The 18,291-nt window shown below is 41.5% G+C and overlaps 1 protein-coding gene across 4 annotated transcripts; it reads left to right on the plus strand.

Annotated features, from left to right (window-relative positions):
* Window positions 1-754: 754 nt before the first annotated feature.
* On the plus strand, window positions 755-17,754 carry wu:fc21g02. Of its 4 annotated transcripts, none has more exons than XR_010165863.1 (15): window positions 755-824; window positions 6,024-6,069; window positions 6,691-6,838; window positions 6,922-6,979; window positions 7,202-7,283; window positions 8,479-8,594; window positions 10,928-11,096; window positions 13,308-13,438; window positions 13,661-13,744; window positions 13,872-13,901; window positions 14,019-14,078; window positions 14,236-14,379; window positions 14,500-14,622; window positions 15,637-15,819; window positions 16,158-17,754. XR_010165863.1 is itself a non-coding variant. In XM_063883858.1 (15 exons), exons 2-14 carry the CDS (start codon window positions 6,024-6,026, stop codon window positions 15,763-15,765), a joined length of 1,320 nt encoding a protein of 439 aa, XP_063739928.1. In that variant the 5' UTR covers window positions 755-824; the 3' UTR covers window positions 15,766-15,804; window positions 16,154-17,754. The 4 variants fall into 4 exon arrangements, 3 of the variants coding, with proteins under 3 accessions (XP_063739928.1, XP_063739927.1, XP_063739929.1); XM_063883858.1 differs by having other exon boundaries at window positions 15,637-15,804; window positions 16,154-17,754; XM_063883857.1 differs by having other exon boundaries at window positions 15,637-17,754.
* Window positions 17,755-18,291: the final 537 nt, after the last annotated feature.

Consider the following 18,291-nt stretch of genomic DNA (forward strand, 5'->3'; position numbering starts at 1 on the left):
ACCTGCTAGACTAGAACCCAGTCCCCTCCCACTGCAGCCTTATTACCAATGCAGTTACACAGTAGCAAATGTCTTTCATTTAGCTTTTATTTTATTTACAATTTTTAGACAATAATTAGTCTTTCTTAGTGACACACAGTGTTGACAGGGATGCTTTTGAGGGGTTCCTAGGTTTGCCGTGCAGCATGAATGTTGTCACCTCAGACTGTGTATGTAAAGAGTCACTTGTAGGAGAAAGTTAGTGGTGCAATATTGTTTGTAGAGTTTGTGTATTTTGTCTCATCTCACTGCAATCTCTTAATTTAACCTCCCTTCTAAGCAGCACCAGCAGAACATCTTTTTGATCTGTTTTTAAAAACGAATGAGATTGCTTTAAACACAGCATTAATGTAGTGTTTTTCATGATATTCAACACATGCCTCAGCACATCTTGTTGTCCTAGGTCCACCACTCACCTGGTAAAATGTAGCCTAAACATCATTTTAATGATTCATAACGGCAACCCTTGCCCAACAAGACTATCAGACTGGGATTTGTGTAAAAAAGGGCAGAAATTCAGTCACTTTAGCTCAAGAAATATACATTTAAATAAACAGATGATACCAGTGGTTTGAACGTGATATATATTTAAGTCATAAGCCTACACATCACTATGTATTTGAATCTGATGATTAACCTTCTTGCACTACCCTGGCATTTCCAACAGCGTCCTGAAGGCAGCACGTTGTGGTTGCTCATTCGTCCATGCCTTTCTCTTCTCTGTGTTACGTTCACTGACACACTCACTCGCACCGTAAGGACAGAGAGACTGACCGCACCGGGAGGTAAGTGTGACGGGGAAAGATTACATAGATTCTGACATAGGTTTGGTGCGGCTTCACTAAATACTGAGTCGACAGAGCCACAGTGTTCCTAAAAGCCCACCATGTAAAGCGGTGGCACCCTTTTCAGACATCGCGTACAAGAAGTTCTGTTGGTGAGGCGTTTAAATCCCACTGCTGTGACTGGAATGTCTGCAGGAATCACAGCAGTATGATCCTAAAAAGCATGGACTACACACTTTCCAAAGAAATGACAGAACCAATTAACTGTATCGGAAACAAACGGAGTAATCAGATCTGTATTACATATTCTCGTGGTTGCTTTTATTTTCGAACCTCATGTAGCCTACAGTTGGCGGTGACGTCCGACACCCGACAGCAGCTTTAAAGCAGGCTCAAAGTTTCGGGTGTTCGTTGAATACATCTGTATTTACTGCACATACTGAGTTACACATGGAGTGAGCTCGTGTTAAAGCACATCAAGGCGTTCCCCTGCAGCGCGCGCTTGTAGGTGTTGTTAGTATGAAGGCTTTCTGTGCACGCGGCCACACCTCTCCGCGCGCTCATCACATTAAACAGTATCTGCATACCGCTGTACTCACAGACTGTTTAAGGCTGCTCTCTGACGACTCAAACACACACTGAAACACAAAGGACAGCAAAACCACCCTCTGTTGTGTTCACGTTTATCTGAATACCGACAGGCCTCACAGAGTGGGGGGTTGGGGCTGCCTGAGAGGCTTTCAGGTACTGTCAAAAATATCAGACAGGAAGGTTTGTCTATCACAGGGACTGAAGCCAGGCAGACTTTGCAAAGAAATGTCCAGCCAGTTTTGATTTGAGAAGCAATTAAATGTTTCATCAGCATCCAATCAGTTTGAGCATTGTAGTGTTTGTTTCCCTTACAGAAATGATGTAATGCCATTACATTTGTGGCAAAAAAGTGTCTGGGTACGGTCGAATAGTCAAGAAATCAGTTCCTATCCCAAAGGGCAACCTCCGGGGCTGAGCAGTAAAACCATACAGTCTATGAGTAAAACACATTGGGAAGTGCCAAAAACTGCAGTTCATCGAATGGCCGCATGGCCTGGCTCCAAAACAGAGCAATTTACATAGACCCCCCATGTTAAAATGCCAATTTTTACAGCAGAAATAAAAATGTTTACAGCGTGGTACAAAAATTGCTTTTGGTCTCTATAGCTAATTTCCCTATTCATGACAACTGTGAGGAGGGTGAATTTCTATATAACTCTCCCGTTTTAATTATATTGTAACAACCAAGATAAAATGTAGATAGTTACGCTGTGCATATACAAATGAAGACCAGTATAAGCATCATAAAGGGCCTGTGATACAATATAAACAGTTGTTAATTCAAAAAGGTCAATATTTCCGCAACTTACCTCTGGAACTAATCGATGCGTCGCAATGTAAGTGAACGGGGTCCAACGCCCAAATGCCAATGTTTGGAACTATCTCGATGTCCATACCCCGGGAGTAGGCGTATTAATCCACATGCATCCCAATACGTATGATTATATGAAAATATTTTAAAAATAAATACAAATGTGTTTATTATAAACTAGTTATGCCGTAACCCAGGGCTGGGCCAGACATTCAGCGGCCTGTAAAAAGCAGGTAGTGACAAATTTTAAAACAACACATATTACTGCAATGAAAAACATGCAATTTGTATTCATCTTTCAACTAACAAAGGCACATCAAAAGTGCATAAAAACACAATAAATCGGCTTTAATTTAACAGAATATAAGAGAGTGTAAATACTTTTTTCACTTGAAAAAAAAACCATCTGTGCATTACAAAAAGTGCACAGTTGTAGCATTACATTTGTTTGCTTTAGAAATAAAATATTCAGGTTGTATTTTGAACCAGGCACATCAGAAAGTGCATTTAACTGAATACAATAATAGCAGCCTTAATACATCTTAATACTATTTTTTCACTTTTCAAGTAATAACAAAAAAATCATGTTTTGGTCACATTTGACCCAGACACATTACAAAGTGCATTTAGATGAATACAAAAATAACTGTCAAACCCTTCAGTGCACAAACCCATAACAAGCAATAAGGGTAACTAACATATGAATGAATACTACACTACACTTCTACTTTAGTAAACCGGGTGCTTACTATCACATCATTTGTGATTTGTCATGCTGACCTTCTCAATGTGAGAAATGACATTTCTTGTTTTGAACAAGAGCAGTGATTTTTGGCTCATAGGATGTCAATGCAATCCTAAGACATTGGTGAAGGGTGCTTCAGTCAGGGAGCAGTTAGGGAACTGCTGTTTTTTGACGTCACTCCAAAACTTTGCTGACCTGTTAGTGTGCACCTCTTGTGCCATGGTTACGAATGACTGCATGTCAACAAGTTCCAGTGTACATTTCCCCTCGTCGATGGAGGGGACCATGTCCTTTGCTTTGGTGGATACTTCCCCCTCTATTGCAACAGTGAAGGGGTCTCTAGTAAAGCCCATCACCTCTGTGGGCAGAGCAAGTCCATCCAATCGACCGGCAACATTTTCTTTCAACCTCGCAGTGAAATCTGTCATCACATCCGTGATTTGTGCCGGGGATGAGATGTGTTTGTGGAGCCTCGGAAAATCCAGCATCCGACCCGTCGGTCGATAAAAGATCCAGCGTGACTTGGAATGCGCGCATCTGCTCCACAAGATCAATGACCTTTTTGTCTCTGCCTTGCAGTCCCACATTTAGGTCATTCAGATGTTTGAATATGTCGCTCAGAAAGCAGACATCTGCCAAGTAGCTGTCGTCCAGTAGGCTATGCGTTGCAAGTTTGCTTCTGCCTTCTTTTGTTCGCTGCTGCTGCTACTGCTGCGGAAAGTTATAATCTCTTCTCTGAGATCAGAAACGCTCCAGTGCGTTGCCTTTGGAGAGCCACTTCACATCATTGTACAAAAGGTCATGGTTCTCAGCGGACATCGCTGACAGCAGCTTGCAGAAGAAGCGGTGTTGGAGGCTTGATGTGGAGCGTATACAATTAATAGTAGCCATCACATTGTTCATTGTCGTTTTGAGCTCCCGACCAAGTTTTGCGCACAACACAGTGTGATGCACAATGCAATGTAAGGATGTTAACCGGGCTGCAACAGCGGACCAACGTGCTGCTAAACTACTTATTTTCCCTGCCATGGATGGAGCCCCATCTGTCACAAGCATGCACACACGCTCCATATCCAGACCGTTGTCTTTGAAAAAGGCTGAAATTCTCTCAAAGACTATCTCGCCAGTCGTGTGGGACAGCGTTTTCCCCTTTCCTTTCCTAAAGGAAGGTCCAGTGTTTCCTAAAATAACGGAGATTATAAAGGAAGTTTCAAAGCTCCTTTCATGCCTTTTTATTATCTAGACAATTCCAGGAAGTTTCAAAGCTCCTCTCATGCCTTTTTTTATCTAGACAATTCCAGGAAGTTTCAAAGCTCCTTTCATGCCTTTTTTTTTTATCTAGACAATTCCAACAGCTCTTATCATGGCTTCCACTGAGGTACTTCTGGGTCATTTCGCTCCGTTAGGAACCTTCCTAAGATAAACTGACTGTTCGACCGTACCCTATGACTAGGAATATGTCTGAATTGTATACGCCTTCAAATCATTTGCTGTTCACAAATTGCAGTAAAATAAGAATCACAAGTTGTTTTTTAGTATTTGTCAACCTGCACTTCAGTGATGAAACGCCCATTGAAATTAAAATATGTTATGAATCCATTTTTATTTGTTTATTATCGGTTAATGTATTGTAAAATGCAATTGTGGTAACTTTTTCTTCTTGCCTGTTGCTAACCGGTTCTTTAACTCTTTTTGTACTAACTTTACTTCAGGATTAAGACAAGTCTTTCATTAAATCAGTGACTCTTCAGAGAGCAGTGTAGTTAAGATTTACCACTCCTTCTGCTAAATAAAGATCCAGCACTCCTCAGAATAGAAAGTAAGCAGACAGCTGCAGACTGAGCACACGCACACACACATACACACACATGCAAACACGCAAGCACACATGCCCAAGGGCAATCTACAAGTTCTTTTCGCTCTGAATGCAATTTGCCACATCTAACAAAAAAGTACACAATAACAATTACATAACATGTTGTGATTATCAAATCTCAAAAGTAATTTGGTCCCAAAAGGTGACTGTATTGTTAGCATTAAAAAAACTGTCAATACCAAAAATAATAAGTTAAGTAATTTGTTTGTACCGGCACTGGCCAAACTCAACCTCTTACTCTCCCCACTGTTCAGTCCAACAGGGCCAGCTGTTAGTATTTAAAAGCGGCAGGAATCAAATGAGTGAGAAAAGAGAGTGTTTGAACACAGTTACTGGTGTTTGTCAGAGTAACGTTAGAGTTGGAATGGTTTGCAGAGAGATAGCAGAGTCATGTAAATGATGTGTTCAAGATGACGATACACACTAATCCAAATTGAGTTTTGACAATATAATATGTTCAGACTATAAATGTTGCTTTTAGTAAGCCTTGAAAACTTACATTTTTGTTTCAATGTAATGCACACAGGAAAGGAGACAACATTATACAACAAAAGCCTTCTGTAGAGAACATATGGTCTGCTCCTTCTTTGGGCTATAGCTTGTCAATGTGGCAGTTTGAGTGACATCAGAAAAACATTGATTTCTTGATACTTTCTACAAAAACACTAAGAAAGGTAACATTATGTAGAGAGGAAATAAGGGTTTGTGTAGGTGTAACCCTCCTCCCCCTCTTTTTCCTTTAGTTATGTATTTCACATTGACAGTCCATTGCATCATATCCTTACCGACCTGCAGTGATTTTATATTATTTGACTAATTTGCTGTGCATAAAGAATCAATTACTACAATTTATTATTCAGAAACAGTTAACGGAACTAATAAATAATGCTGATTTGTGATATAGGGACACCCCAATAAGCTATCTGAAGCTTCAGAACACTAGACCCTTAAAAACCAAAACAAGCTTCAGTACTCAGTGCAGACATAAGGGAGGGTCTTTCTGCCAACGCAGATGTTTAAAGACTTTTGTATTTAATTAGCTCCTGAAATTCCAACAGTCTTGAAGGGAACACTAACTAAGTTAGGACTCTGCCCCTCCGCCTATAGTGATAACATTGTGAATTTAGTGTGCTAGTGATTAGTTTGAATGTAATCTCTGGTGTGCTGTGTCTGCAGATGATGTGGAGCGTTGTGATGCTCCTGGCCTCGGCCCTCAGTGTGGGTGAGTATCATCTACTCTCACACCTGTACTCCATGAGATCTAATCTAACAACTCTGTTTAGTGTTGGTTTTACACGACAGCAGACACAAGAACATTCCTTTAATGCATATCCCGGTGATGCAGCACTCTGAGAGGAAGCACTCAGCAGCTGGTGAACATAATGGAGCATTAGCAGCTGTAGAGACAGATGTGTTCCTTGTTGGTTTAGATAAAAACCAGAGCTAAAATAGTGAATATTGGACACAAACAAATGATAGTGTTAAAAAATATGGGCATTAAAAATAATCTGGGGATTTGCAGAATGATCCAATCATGGCATCTTGGTGAGAGATAGGATTGAATATTTCTTTACAAAATAAATGGTGCAATCAATTTTGTATTTATTGCAATTTTTACTATAATGATGTTGATTGTCTGATAAAGGAATACAGTTTTTACCTGATATTTAAAACAAACTATTTGGGAGAGGTTGCTAAAAGTTCTCATGGCCATTTGACATTATTACATACTATATCAACAGTATTTTATTTCCTTTATATTCTTTATTATTCCCTAAATGTTTAATATATATGTGAGTAGCAAGTATTCTGCTTCCTTTCTTCTCATCGGCCTTCGTGTCAGATTCCTTTGCTGGCCATGACCTCCATGAGCGTTTGGACCATGGCCGCCAGTTGAAGATCTATCTGCCCAAGAGTGCGGAGAAGCTGGAGTTCGTCTCATCTGAGGTTCCCCGCAGGAACTTTGTTTACTGGGATCATAACAGAATCAGGTATTACTCCTTCTGGGACCACCTGTGGTCTGGGTGTGGACAGAACGAGGAGCACAGTTGATTTATTGTTCTATCCTCTGCAGGACGAGCAAAGGCAGGGTGTCCGGCACAGGCAGCGACCGACGCTGGTACATCGACAAGGTAACCAACGTCTTTGTTTGAAGTCTCAATTCAATCATTGAATGTAAAGCCCACATTTTCTACATTGCTACAATAATTGATTTCCCTTCACCTTGTAACTTTGTCTTTGAGTCTACTTTAACTTATATTCTAATTTTTGTTGTATAAATACTTCTTTTAATTCTCTTTCTATCTGTACTTATTGAAAATCTTCCAATTGTCACATTTGTTTGTTTTTGTCAGGTGACCTATGAGGACGAGGGGACATACATCCAGAGAGACTTCTGGGATAAAGAGATCTCTTCTGTCAAAGTGGCCGTCAAACGTGAGTCAGTCCCCAGCCACGTCTGCTACTCTCTTTTGTTGCTTTGAAAAAATTGCTTTAAGGTGAGTGTATGTAACATGTTATAAAAACCAGACATAAAAATGTCTTCCTATTCGTGGATATACGTGTCATGCTTGGAATAAATTCCAGGTTATCGCACACCCAAGAAATGGTGAAGATGATATCACGTGCACCCCTTTTCCTCTTCCTCACTGTAATGAATTCTAATGTAGATGCAGGGCCTGTAGCTAAACCTAACTACATTTATGACAGAGAGACACTCATCAACATCTATAAGGGCAGCATGAGGATAGGATCTGGTGCAGCAGCTCTTTAGATGATCACCAGTACCCAGCCTGCTCCTCCCTCACTGAGAATTGTAACAGACAAAAAACACTCAGGCTAACCTAGCAATATGAAATCAGAGAGCGGTGCAAGCTAGCAGGGGAGGTAACCATAGAAACAAAACCAGCTAGCTTTTTTCACTGCAAGGCACTGCGCCTGCATCACAGGGAGCAAAGGAAGTCAGCTGGCAGTACACAGTGGCTTGAAAAAGTATTCACCCCCTTAAAACTTATTATAATGATCCGTATTTCACAGGATACTTGCACACATGTTGCACTCAGTATCAGTGAGAGCCAGTTTTGGCTACAGGCTGAAGTGTTCTGGGGAAAGTGTCCAGCAGCCCGGCACCCTGTTCTCTGCAGATCGGCTCCAGGTTGTTCAAGTTGGATGAATGACGCTGGTGGACCGCAGCTTCAGGACGGAAGTTAGTTCAATTCAACTGACACATTAGCAACCCCCTGTTTTATACTACCCCAGAAAAAATGAAGAGACCACTTTAGCATTATCATTTTCTCTTGTTTTATTAATTATAGGTATGTCTTTGATTTAAAAAACATTTTTTATATTGCATTCTATAATTTTTCTTTGTGTTGGAATTCAACAGACACTGGAATGGCTGCCATACAAGTAGAGATAAAGATTTAAGAGCTGTATAACAAAACAATGCACGCGCTACGGATAATATTTGGGCCACAGTTCTTCATCCTGCATTAGATAGAAATGTGAGTGTATTGCACTCATATTGCTATAGACTATAATGTTCAAAACAATATTTTATGCAAACGTTGTTTTGTGCTCAGAATATCCCATTGCACGCTCAATGTGTTTATTGTTCTCCTCTGTATTCCAGCCAGACGCAACTTTGTGAAGCGCGTGGCAGGAGAGAGTCTCTACGTCTCTCTGGAGGGCATTGACCTGGCCGACGCCAGCCTGTCCTTTGCTGGGGAGGGTGCCAACATTACACTGGTGAGAATATTGGATAAAAAACGGATGGAATGATGGATGGATATTGAAAGATGAGATACATGGGTGATAAATGGATAGATCCCTGGTGTATAGCTGTCTGCCCCACACCTCGGTCTCTATTTTAGTTACATGTGTCTATGGTTGCTTTCACACCAGCCCTGTTTGGTTGATTCAAACCCTGGAGCGTTTAACCCTTTGGTGCGGTTCGTTTGGGTTGGTGTGAACGCAGTCCGTGACCTCTGATGTGAATATCTGGGCAGAAGAGAACATTTCTCAACTTTTGGAAAAAGTACACAAGAATGAAGCACAATGGATTTAACTGGAGTGTCACAGTTTAGTGTCGTGTAAAAGTAAAAACAAATCTGTCAAGAAATGGAGATGCTGCGGAACAGTGGCAGCTTCCCCGACATTAAAGACACATATATTTGGTATGATGAACTCGACAATATCTTGAACACAAGACCCATAGTGAGCCCCGTAGAGTTGGTCGTTTAATTAATGAAATCATTGATTAATTCACAGAGATATAAAACTATAAACATAAGCTTGGCTATATTTGCTTGTGTGACTGCGTACTTCATTGGTCCGTATGTACAGCAAAAAGGCTGTGGTATAATCTGATCAGAACCTCCTGTTGTCAGGGAAACCTCATCCTTACAGCAGAACGTCTCTCATTAGGTGTTATAATGTGTTTTAACGCACATTGTCTGATTATGTTATCATTTGCGCCCCGCTAGAGTCTGTTGATCTGCTCTCCATTAACAGCAGCATGAATAACCTGCTGATGCTCCATGGTGGAGCTACGGTAGAAATTGCCGGGATTTGAGTTCAAATTGGATGAAGGGTTTAGGAGTTTCAGCTCCTTAACATGTGCCACCCCATTTAAAAGGGACCAAAAGTAATTGGACAATTGACTAAAAGGCTATGTCATGGGCAGGTGTGGGCAATTCCTTTGTTATGACATCATAAATTAAGCAGATAAAAGGCCTGGAGTTGATTTGAGGTGTGGTGCTTGCATTTGGAAGATTTTGCTGTGAAGACAACATGCGGTCAAAGGAGCTCTCCATGCAGGTCAAACAAGCCATCCTTAAGCTGCGAAAACAGAAAAAACCCATCCGAGAAATTGCTACAATATTAGGAGTGGCAAAATCTTTGGTACACCCTGACAAAGTAAGAAAGCACTGGTGCACTCAGCAACGCAAAAAGACCTGGACGTCCACGGAAGACCACAGTGATGGATGATCGCAGAATCATTTCCATGGTGAAGAGAAACCCCTTCACAACAGCCAACCAAGTGAACAACACTCTCCAGGAGGTAGGCGTATCAATGTCCAAGTCTGCCATAAAGAGAAGACTGCATGAAAGTAAATACAGAGGGTTCACTGCACGGTGCAAGCCACTCATAGTCCTCAAGAATAGAAAGGCTAGATTGGACTTTGCTAAAAAAGCCCGCACTGTTCTGGAAGAACATTTGTTTGGACAGATGAAACCAAGATCAACCTCTACCAGAATGATGACAAGAAAAAAGTATGGAGAAGGCGTGGTACAGCTCATGATCCAAAGCATACCACATCATCTGTAAAACACGGCGGAGGCAGTGTGATGGCTTGGGCATGCATGGCTGCCAGTGACACTGGGTACCTAGTTTTTATTGATGATGTGACACAGGACAGAAGCAGCCCGAGGAATTCTGAGTTGTTCAGAGACATACTGTCTGCTCAAATCCAGCCAAATGCAGCCAAATTGATTGGGCGGCGTTTCATAATACAGATGGACAATGACCCAAAACATACAGCCAAAGCAACCCTGGAGTTTATTAAAGCAAAGAAGTAGAATATTCTTCAAGCCAAGTCAGTCACCTGATCTCAACCCATTTGAGCATGCATTTCACTTGTTAAAGACTAAACTTCAGACAGAAAGGCCCACAAACAAACAGCAACTGAAAACCGCTGCAGTAAAGGCCTGGCAGAGCATTAAAAAGGAGGAAACCCAGGGTCTGGTGATGCCCATGCGTTCAAGACATCAGGCAGTCTTTGCCAGCAAAGGGTTTTCAACCAAGTATTAGAAATGAACATATTATCTTCAGTTATTTAAGTTGTCCAATACCTTTTGAGCCCCTGAAATGAAGGGATTGTGTTTACAAAATGCTTTAGTTCCTCACATTTTTATGTAATCTTTTCAACCCACTGAATTAATGCTGAAAGTCTGCACTTCAACTGCATCTGAATCGTTTCATTTAAAATTCATTGTGGTAACGTACAGAGCCAAAATTAGAAAAACTTTGTCTCTGTCCAAATATTTATGGACCTAACTGTAGCTGTGATCCTCCTCAGGTGCATGATGGTGCTCCAGTCGCCCAGGACTTTCCGAACTACTGGAACCGTGTTCAGACCCACTCCATGAACATCGAGATCAGGAACGTGAACTTCAGTGATGTGGGACACTACACCCTGAGAGACCACAGAGACCGCATGGTGTCAATCACCAGGATGGACCTAACAGGTTTTTATTAAAGACACACTTTATTATTCCGTCTGTTTGATGAGTATATTTGCTCATATTTTAGCATGAAGTCTCCTTGTTTACTGATCTTCAGTTCATTACATTTATTGACTGCATTCTGCTTCTGATAAAAGCTCAACACTCATCCCTTTCAAATCTGCTCTTTTTCTAACTAATGTAACTACAAGGTTTTTATTGTAAAACATTTGATATTTGTTGTGGAAAAGGTAGTGACTTACACGGTTCCCATATGGTACATCAATTATTTATAACAGCTGTTGCTGACAACGAGCTTGAGATCGGACTCTTCATCAGACTCAGATGGACAATGATCAGCCCATCACATGCACTGTGTTCAAGTTCAAGTTCAAGGACAAGTTACTTTATTTATACCCAGAGGTAGATTTTGTTTGCAGTAGTAGAGTCCTCATACACACATATGGGAAAGGGATAAAAGATGCACATATCACACATCATTCAAGAGGCACATATCACACATCATTCAACTTACAAATACAATAATAAATAAATAAATAAAAACACCTGTGCAAAATATATCTATGACTTATTCCTTAGTGTAATGGCTGCAGGGACAAAACTGTGTTTGTGTCTATTTCTTCTGCACCTAGGGATTAAAAACCTACGCCCAGAAGGGAGAAGCTGAAACTCTGTGTGTAGTGGATGGGAACTATCGTTTAACATTGAACCAGTTATGCGCTGCAACTGTTTTCTGTAAAGGGTCTCCACGTTGAGCTGTGGCTCACCGATCAGCCTGCTAGACCACTTCACTATTTGATTGAGTGAGTTTTTATTTTTTAAGGGGAGGTTTCCAAACCAGGCTGCTAGTGCAAATGATAAGACTGATTCAATAAAAGCATGGTAAAAGAGGGTCATGATGGATTTGTCAATGTGGAAACGGCTCAGTTTCCTCAAACAGAACAGGCGCTGATGCCCCTTCTTACACACAGCCTCACAGTTTGCTTGAAAAGTGAGTTTTGAGTCTATTATCGTCCCCAGGTATTTATAAGACTGCACACATTGAATAGTTTGATCTTTGATTGATGTGATTTCTTGTGTCCGGATTGTTTTTCTAAAATCAATGAGCATGTCCTTTGTTTTGGCTATATTTAGTTGAAGGTGGGAGGCCTCACACCATTCAACAAAGTCTCTGATGACTGGACCATGACCCGTTTCACTGTCTTGGAGCAGGCTAACAATTACTGAGTCATCTGCATATTTAATTATGGTTCTGTTGTCCCACCTACTCTGGCACATATTCGTGTACAGGATGTAAAGGAGAGGTGAGAGTATGCATCCTTGTGGGGAGCCAGTGGACGAGCAGACTTTGTCAGAGAGACTGCCATTTACTCTCACTCTTTGCGTTCTGTTTGTTAAAAAGTTAAGGATCCAGCCTACCAGGTTATTGCTCAGGTCAAACTGTTCTAGCAGCCTTGTGGTTAAAATATGGGGTAGGATTGTGTTAAAAGCAGAGGAAAAGTCAACAAATAAAAGTCTGGCATGGGAACCACTATTATCCAAATGCTTAAAAAGTAAATTAAGTAAAGTGACTGCGGCATCTTCCACGCCCCTACGGGGTCTATAAGCAAACTGCTGAGGGTCAAGTGAATGCTCCGTTTTCCTTAATATTTCAGACCTCACCAATTTCTCAAAAGTTTTCATTACAATTGATGTGAGTGCCTCTAAAGTCATTGAGGGTTTTGGGGGTGTTGGACTTGGGAACAGGGACAATCACAGCATCCTTCCAGACCTCAGGTACTAATTGTGCCTCTAAAGATTTGTTAAAAATATAATGGAAAGGAGGACTCAATTGTTTTGCACAGGCTTTGAGTATGCCCCCACAGATGTTGTCTGGACCATGACTTTTGTTAACTCTTATGGAGAGGAAGGCTTTGAGCACTTCTTTTTGTCCTATGTTGAAGTGTTCAGCGTCTATGAGCTGGTTTGTATCTTAACATTTTATTACATTTTAACATTATATACATAAATGCAGAACAAACATAAACAAAACAAGGCTTTTAAGGCATCCACGTACGCACACACACATATTCAGCAACACATGCATGTAAATAAAAATGTACACCATATATAGCATACACATGTATACGTATATAAGTAAACAGATAAACTTCCTGTCCCCCAGTACACTCATTCTGAGGCTGACAGCTCCATCCCCTCTTGTGTACCCTGCAGACCACCATGATGACTCAGATGGAAACCCCCTCCTGGCCCTGCTTTTGCTGCTGGGCATCCCGGCTGGGATCTGTTGCTGCTGTCGGAAAAAGATTTTTAAGAAGAAAGCCCCCCACACTGCAGCGCTGCAGGTACTGCATCTGGAGAATGTTCTAAACACTGGCAGGCCGAGCTGTAGACTGTTTTTGTTCCTGCTTTGTAATGTTTGTTTGAGCCCAAAAAAATTGGGACATTTTTAAAGACTAACTTTTTTTTTATCTAAGAAAAATGAACAAATGATCAGTTATGGAAACAATAATTAGTCATATATTTTCTCTCTCTCTCTCTCTCTCTCTCTCTCTCTCTCTCTCTAGAACTCCCCACATGTTATTCATCCCCCCCCCGGGGGTCCTGTTGGACCTGCTCCCCCATACAACACTCCCGGACAACCAGGAGTGGTGAGGTTCTAAGACCTGATGACGTTCATGTCTTAATGGCTGCTCTTTCTTCACAAACATCTCTTCATACAGTTTGCAGCGTGATGTGTGTTGTTTTGTTTGTATGACAGTGTTTGTGTGTTCACAGGTGTATTACCACGGGCCGGACCCCGGCATGGTACTGAAATGTCGATCACCACACACTTTATCCCTTCACATGATCATTATGGAACCTCTGCTGTAGTGATTGTGCAATGCTCATTTAAGGCACGTTTGTTTGTTTCTTGGGTATTAGGGTCCTGCAGTCCATCCTCCACCCGGCCCAGGGCAGTGGAACGGCCCCCCCCCCTCTCCTGTTAGTATCACACTACAAGCGCATTACCTACGTTTCCAAGAATCTGATGAGCCGCTGCTCTGACAGCACTGAAACCACAGTTATTAGCAGAGACTTCATTCATGCTGATGCTGCCCTCACTGTTTTTCTAATCTAGCTCCTTTTATTTGGTCTGCAGGGGTACAACCCGGCCTACCCAGGCTACCCCCCCCAGAACCCTTCGTATCCTCCTGCTGGTCCAGCTATGTATCCCCCTGCCCAGCCTCCACAATGGAACGGTCCACCACCAGGCCAGTACCCCCCTGGACCTGCAGCCCCAATGGTACCAGCTCCTGTTTAACATCATTCAAACTCATTTACTGAAGCTATTGCCCAATTACACAAACTGGAAAAGAGTTCACAATTTGGTCAAAAGTTAGCAAATCCCGCCCCCTGTGTGCAGGGTTACGCTTCAGCTCCAGGCATGTACAGCGCTCCACCTGCCAGTGAACATGCTCAGGAGGAGGTGAAGACCAACAGCATGGCAGCCTCCCCCGCTGACCCCCTACTGACTGCCCCATCACAGGTACACACACACACACACACACACACACACACACACACACACACACACACACACACACACACACACACACACACACACACACACACACACACACACACAGACACGGCCCCATGTGCTCATTATACTGCTAACCTCTCATTTAAGTTTCAGATAAGATTTGTTTTTGTCCCCATCACTTATATAGAACCCTTTATAATGGGTTTTTACTATTTTTTCTACAACTGCTAACAACTTTTACTATGTTCCCTTTTTTCAGGCAATGTGGTCAAAACTGTGGATCATATTTTGACACAAAATGCATTCAATGACCACCGTCTTAATATTAATGTACTGCTGTCATACTCCAACTCTATGTGCAGTGACAGCTGCAAATGAGGAAAACATTACATGGGACAACTTGTTCTCCACTTTAGAATACAGTGAAGAGACGGACTGAGCCACTGAGGGGAGTTCTCAAAAATTAAAAAGCCAGGTTTGGAGATTAAAATGGTTTAATGTAAGCTGCACGGGCCTTGGGGAACACAATTTGCATTTGGTTACAGCCCTGTTGTATATAAACCCCCTTTTAGAATAATTTTGAGAATAATTTGACAGGGTTTGTACCTGCAAAGCACTGACGCTAAGATGCTAAGATGCTAAACGTGTCTGAATGACTAAAATACGGTGTCTAGAGTCCATGACGGCCCCACCCTCAGCAGAAAAGAAGGCCAGTTTTAGACAATTGTGCTTTTGCCATCAACAAGCTGTCCATCTGTAAAGTGAAGTGTGCCGGTTAAAGGCTGTGTGGTGTGTCGGTTCAGCTGCTGTAATAACCACATCACATGTTTCAGATGTTTTTTCTGGAGGGAGCTTCCAAAAAGCAGTCATCAGGGCAGGAAGAAGCTGTATATTTTATAAAGAGCGGAGTCTGGTAGTCTAGCGGTTGATACCTCTTTACCTCATTGCATGTATATATATATCGTCACTTATCTAATAAAATTATTAACATGACACACGTTTATTTTTACGCTCCAGTCTGAAGCTGCGTCCTCTTCTATGGCCCCCGTGTCCCCAGTGGCCCCCTCCTCCACCAACATCCTCAGCTCTGCTGATGAATCCTCCCAGTTCAAGATTGAAGGAGACCAAAACACCAACTTCCTTTAGGGTGCTTCCTCTGGAGCAGCCTCCTCCCTCTGGTGTCAGGTGAAACACTGGAAAGTAGATTATATTCTGTATCTCCTTGATCCATATTGAATCCCATCTCACTGAAGATCAAGGGATTTTAGGCTAAATGAGCCAACTTTTTTGGAATAAGATCTACTGACTCTTGCAGTGGGAGTCCAGAGTTGATGAGACAAAGAAAGGATTTAGTTTCTTAAAGAGAAAGCATATGGAATAGAAATGTATTATGATCATTTGATGAGTAAATCTAAACAGCTGGGTTCATTTTAACAAGTCAAGAACATGTCGTAGCACATCACTGTGGTTTTATCTAAATTGTATTTATTCCAGCTATTTTACTTTTTTATTATAATTTTTTTCTGTTTATTAGAGAGGAAGCCGAGCAATCGAGCAAAATACTTGAGGAAGTGAAGAGTCAGAAGCAACAAAAGGAAACCAAGCAGTTCAACCCCCACCCTCAACAATAGCTCCTCACAGACTGCCGTACACGAGGAATGCTTCACTGGCAGAGTGGTTGCCTTGGGGTGTGTTCAGACTCAACATGTTATTGTTATTTTACAATGAATTTGGAAATGTGTTCTGTCTGTGTTTTTGGCAGACTGAGACCATATGACACTGAGTGTGAGTGTGTGTAAAACATCAAACTAATGTAAGCGTCACATTCTGAACACACCTTCAGGGTAACATTTCCTCTTCAAAAGTGAATCACCATCTCAGGTTGGCTTCAGTCTTTCTTGGTGCCAGATCATATAGAACCCACATTAAGGTCCTTTGTATGTCAGGTGATGTTGTTCTTCAATGTCTGGAGGCAGGCTGGAGTCTAAAGTCAAGCACTACCAGTTGGGGTATGCTGGGGTGCGTCGGATTTCAGAAGTTCCCTCAGATACTAACTTAAGGGAAGAACTGTTTCGAAATTGATAAACCAAAACCTACCTCATGTTTGGATTTTATGCCTCTTCATGTCAGCAGTCGTGTTTGTATTAGTCAATGCTAGGATTGTTTGTGTAGAGAAACATTTGGCCACAAACACCTTGATTCTTCTGATAGTAATCATTTCATTCCAATGAAGTATTCCAGTCTAAGTCCTCGCAACCAAAATGTTGCAAGGACTTAGACCAGAAGAACCACTCTGACTGCCTTTGAGCGTGTTCTCATCCCTCCTGACTATTACAGCAAAAAAGATTATCACTCCATCCAGAGCCCGGATCCCAGACTGTATCACCAAACCATTAGCTGCATTAAGCTAGAGTGTGCAGCGTTGTTTGTCAGCTGCTATGAACATTTAAGAATACGCACACATTGATTTTTACAGACCAAGTGCCACCACACCAATATGCTTTGAGCTTTGGTACTTTGTTACTCTTTCATATCAGATCACTGATCAGTAGCCGGATGTTCCTGTCCCTTCGGATATCCTGAGTGGAGGCAGCAACATTCCTATACATCTCAAATGTTCACCAAAAATACACTAACAGTTGTTCATTTAACTGTAGATAGCATCACTAATGCCTTTCTTAACAGCAATGTAGTCTTTCGTTTTGTCTCTGAAGGTGGGTTAACGGGTATGCCCTTAGATTAATGTCCTGTCCTGCATATGTTGTGGAGTAAGCTAGCTGTCTGTAGACACCAGTTACACTGAACAGCCAACTACGGTATTTTAAAAAAATCTTTCTGTGTTTTTAGTCTTGTTTTGTTACATGTATGAACACTTTAAAATGAATTGTGGTTGAAATTGTTTATTTGTAAACGTATTCTATGATACTAACAGAGTGTAGATGTATTTGATGGGTGTTATGGAGTTGGAGACACCACCATGGCTCCGAACGTGTGGTTCTTTGGTCGCTCCAGTTCCATTCCCTATGGATGTCATTGAACTTTTTGATTCATACCTCTCATTTTATACCAAACAGTCAAGTATACACACTGTATATGGATGTGCAACTCTGTCAATGAAACTACGCATGAATCTGAGATTCTGGAGACTCTTTCATTTCAAAATCAGAATTCAAATGATTTTACAGGAGACAGTTAGACAGAGACCTGGAAGGTGATGACTTGACATGACACTGATAAAAGACCCAGTGGAACTTAACTGTATGATAGTGGATGGGTGAACTGAGAGGAGGCACTGTCCTGCTCTGCTGCTCCATCCTGCATTCAGAAGGCAGCATTTTCTGTCACCAAAAATGCTACAGTGCCTTACAACAGTATTCACCCCCACCCCCCCGGCATTTTTCCTATTTTCTTGCGTTAAAACCAATAATAATACAATATTTTTATTTGGATTTCATGTCATGAAACCACACAGTCAATCACAATTGGTGAAATGAAAATAAAAAAGAGCATGTTTATAAAAGTTTTAAAAATAAACTGAAAAGTGGTATTTGCACATGTATTCACCCCCTTTGCTATATAGCCCCACAACAGTTCACAAAGCTGCCCAGAGAGGGCCACCAAAACTCACACACCGTGCAAGGAGAGCATTGATCAGAGAGGCAACAAGCCGTA

The sequence above is a fragment of the Eleginops maclovinus genome, chromosome 5, assembly GCF_036324505.1.
Source record: "Eleginops maclovinus isolate JMC-PN-2008 ecotype Puerto Natales chromosome 5, JC_Emac_rtc_rv5, whole genome shotgun sequence".
Lineage (NCBI taxonomy): Eukaryota > Metazoa > Chordata > Actinopteri > Perciformes > Eleginopidae > Eleginops > Eleginops maclovinus.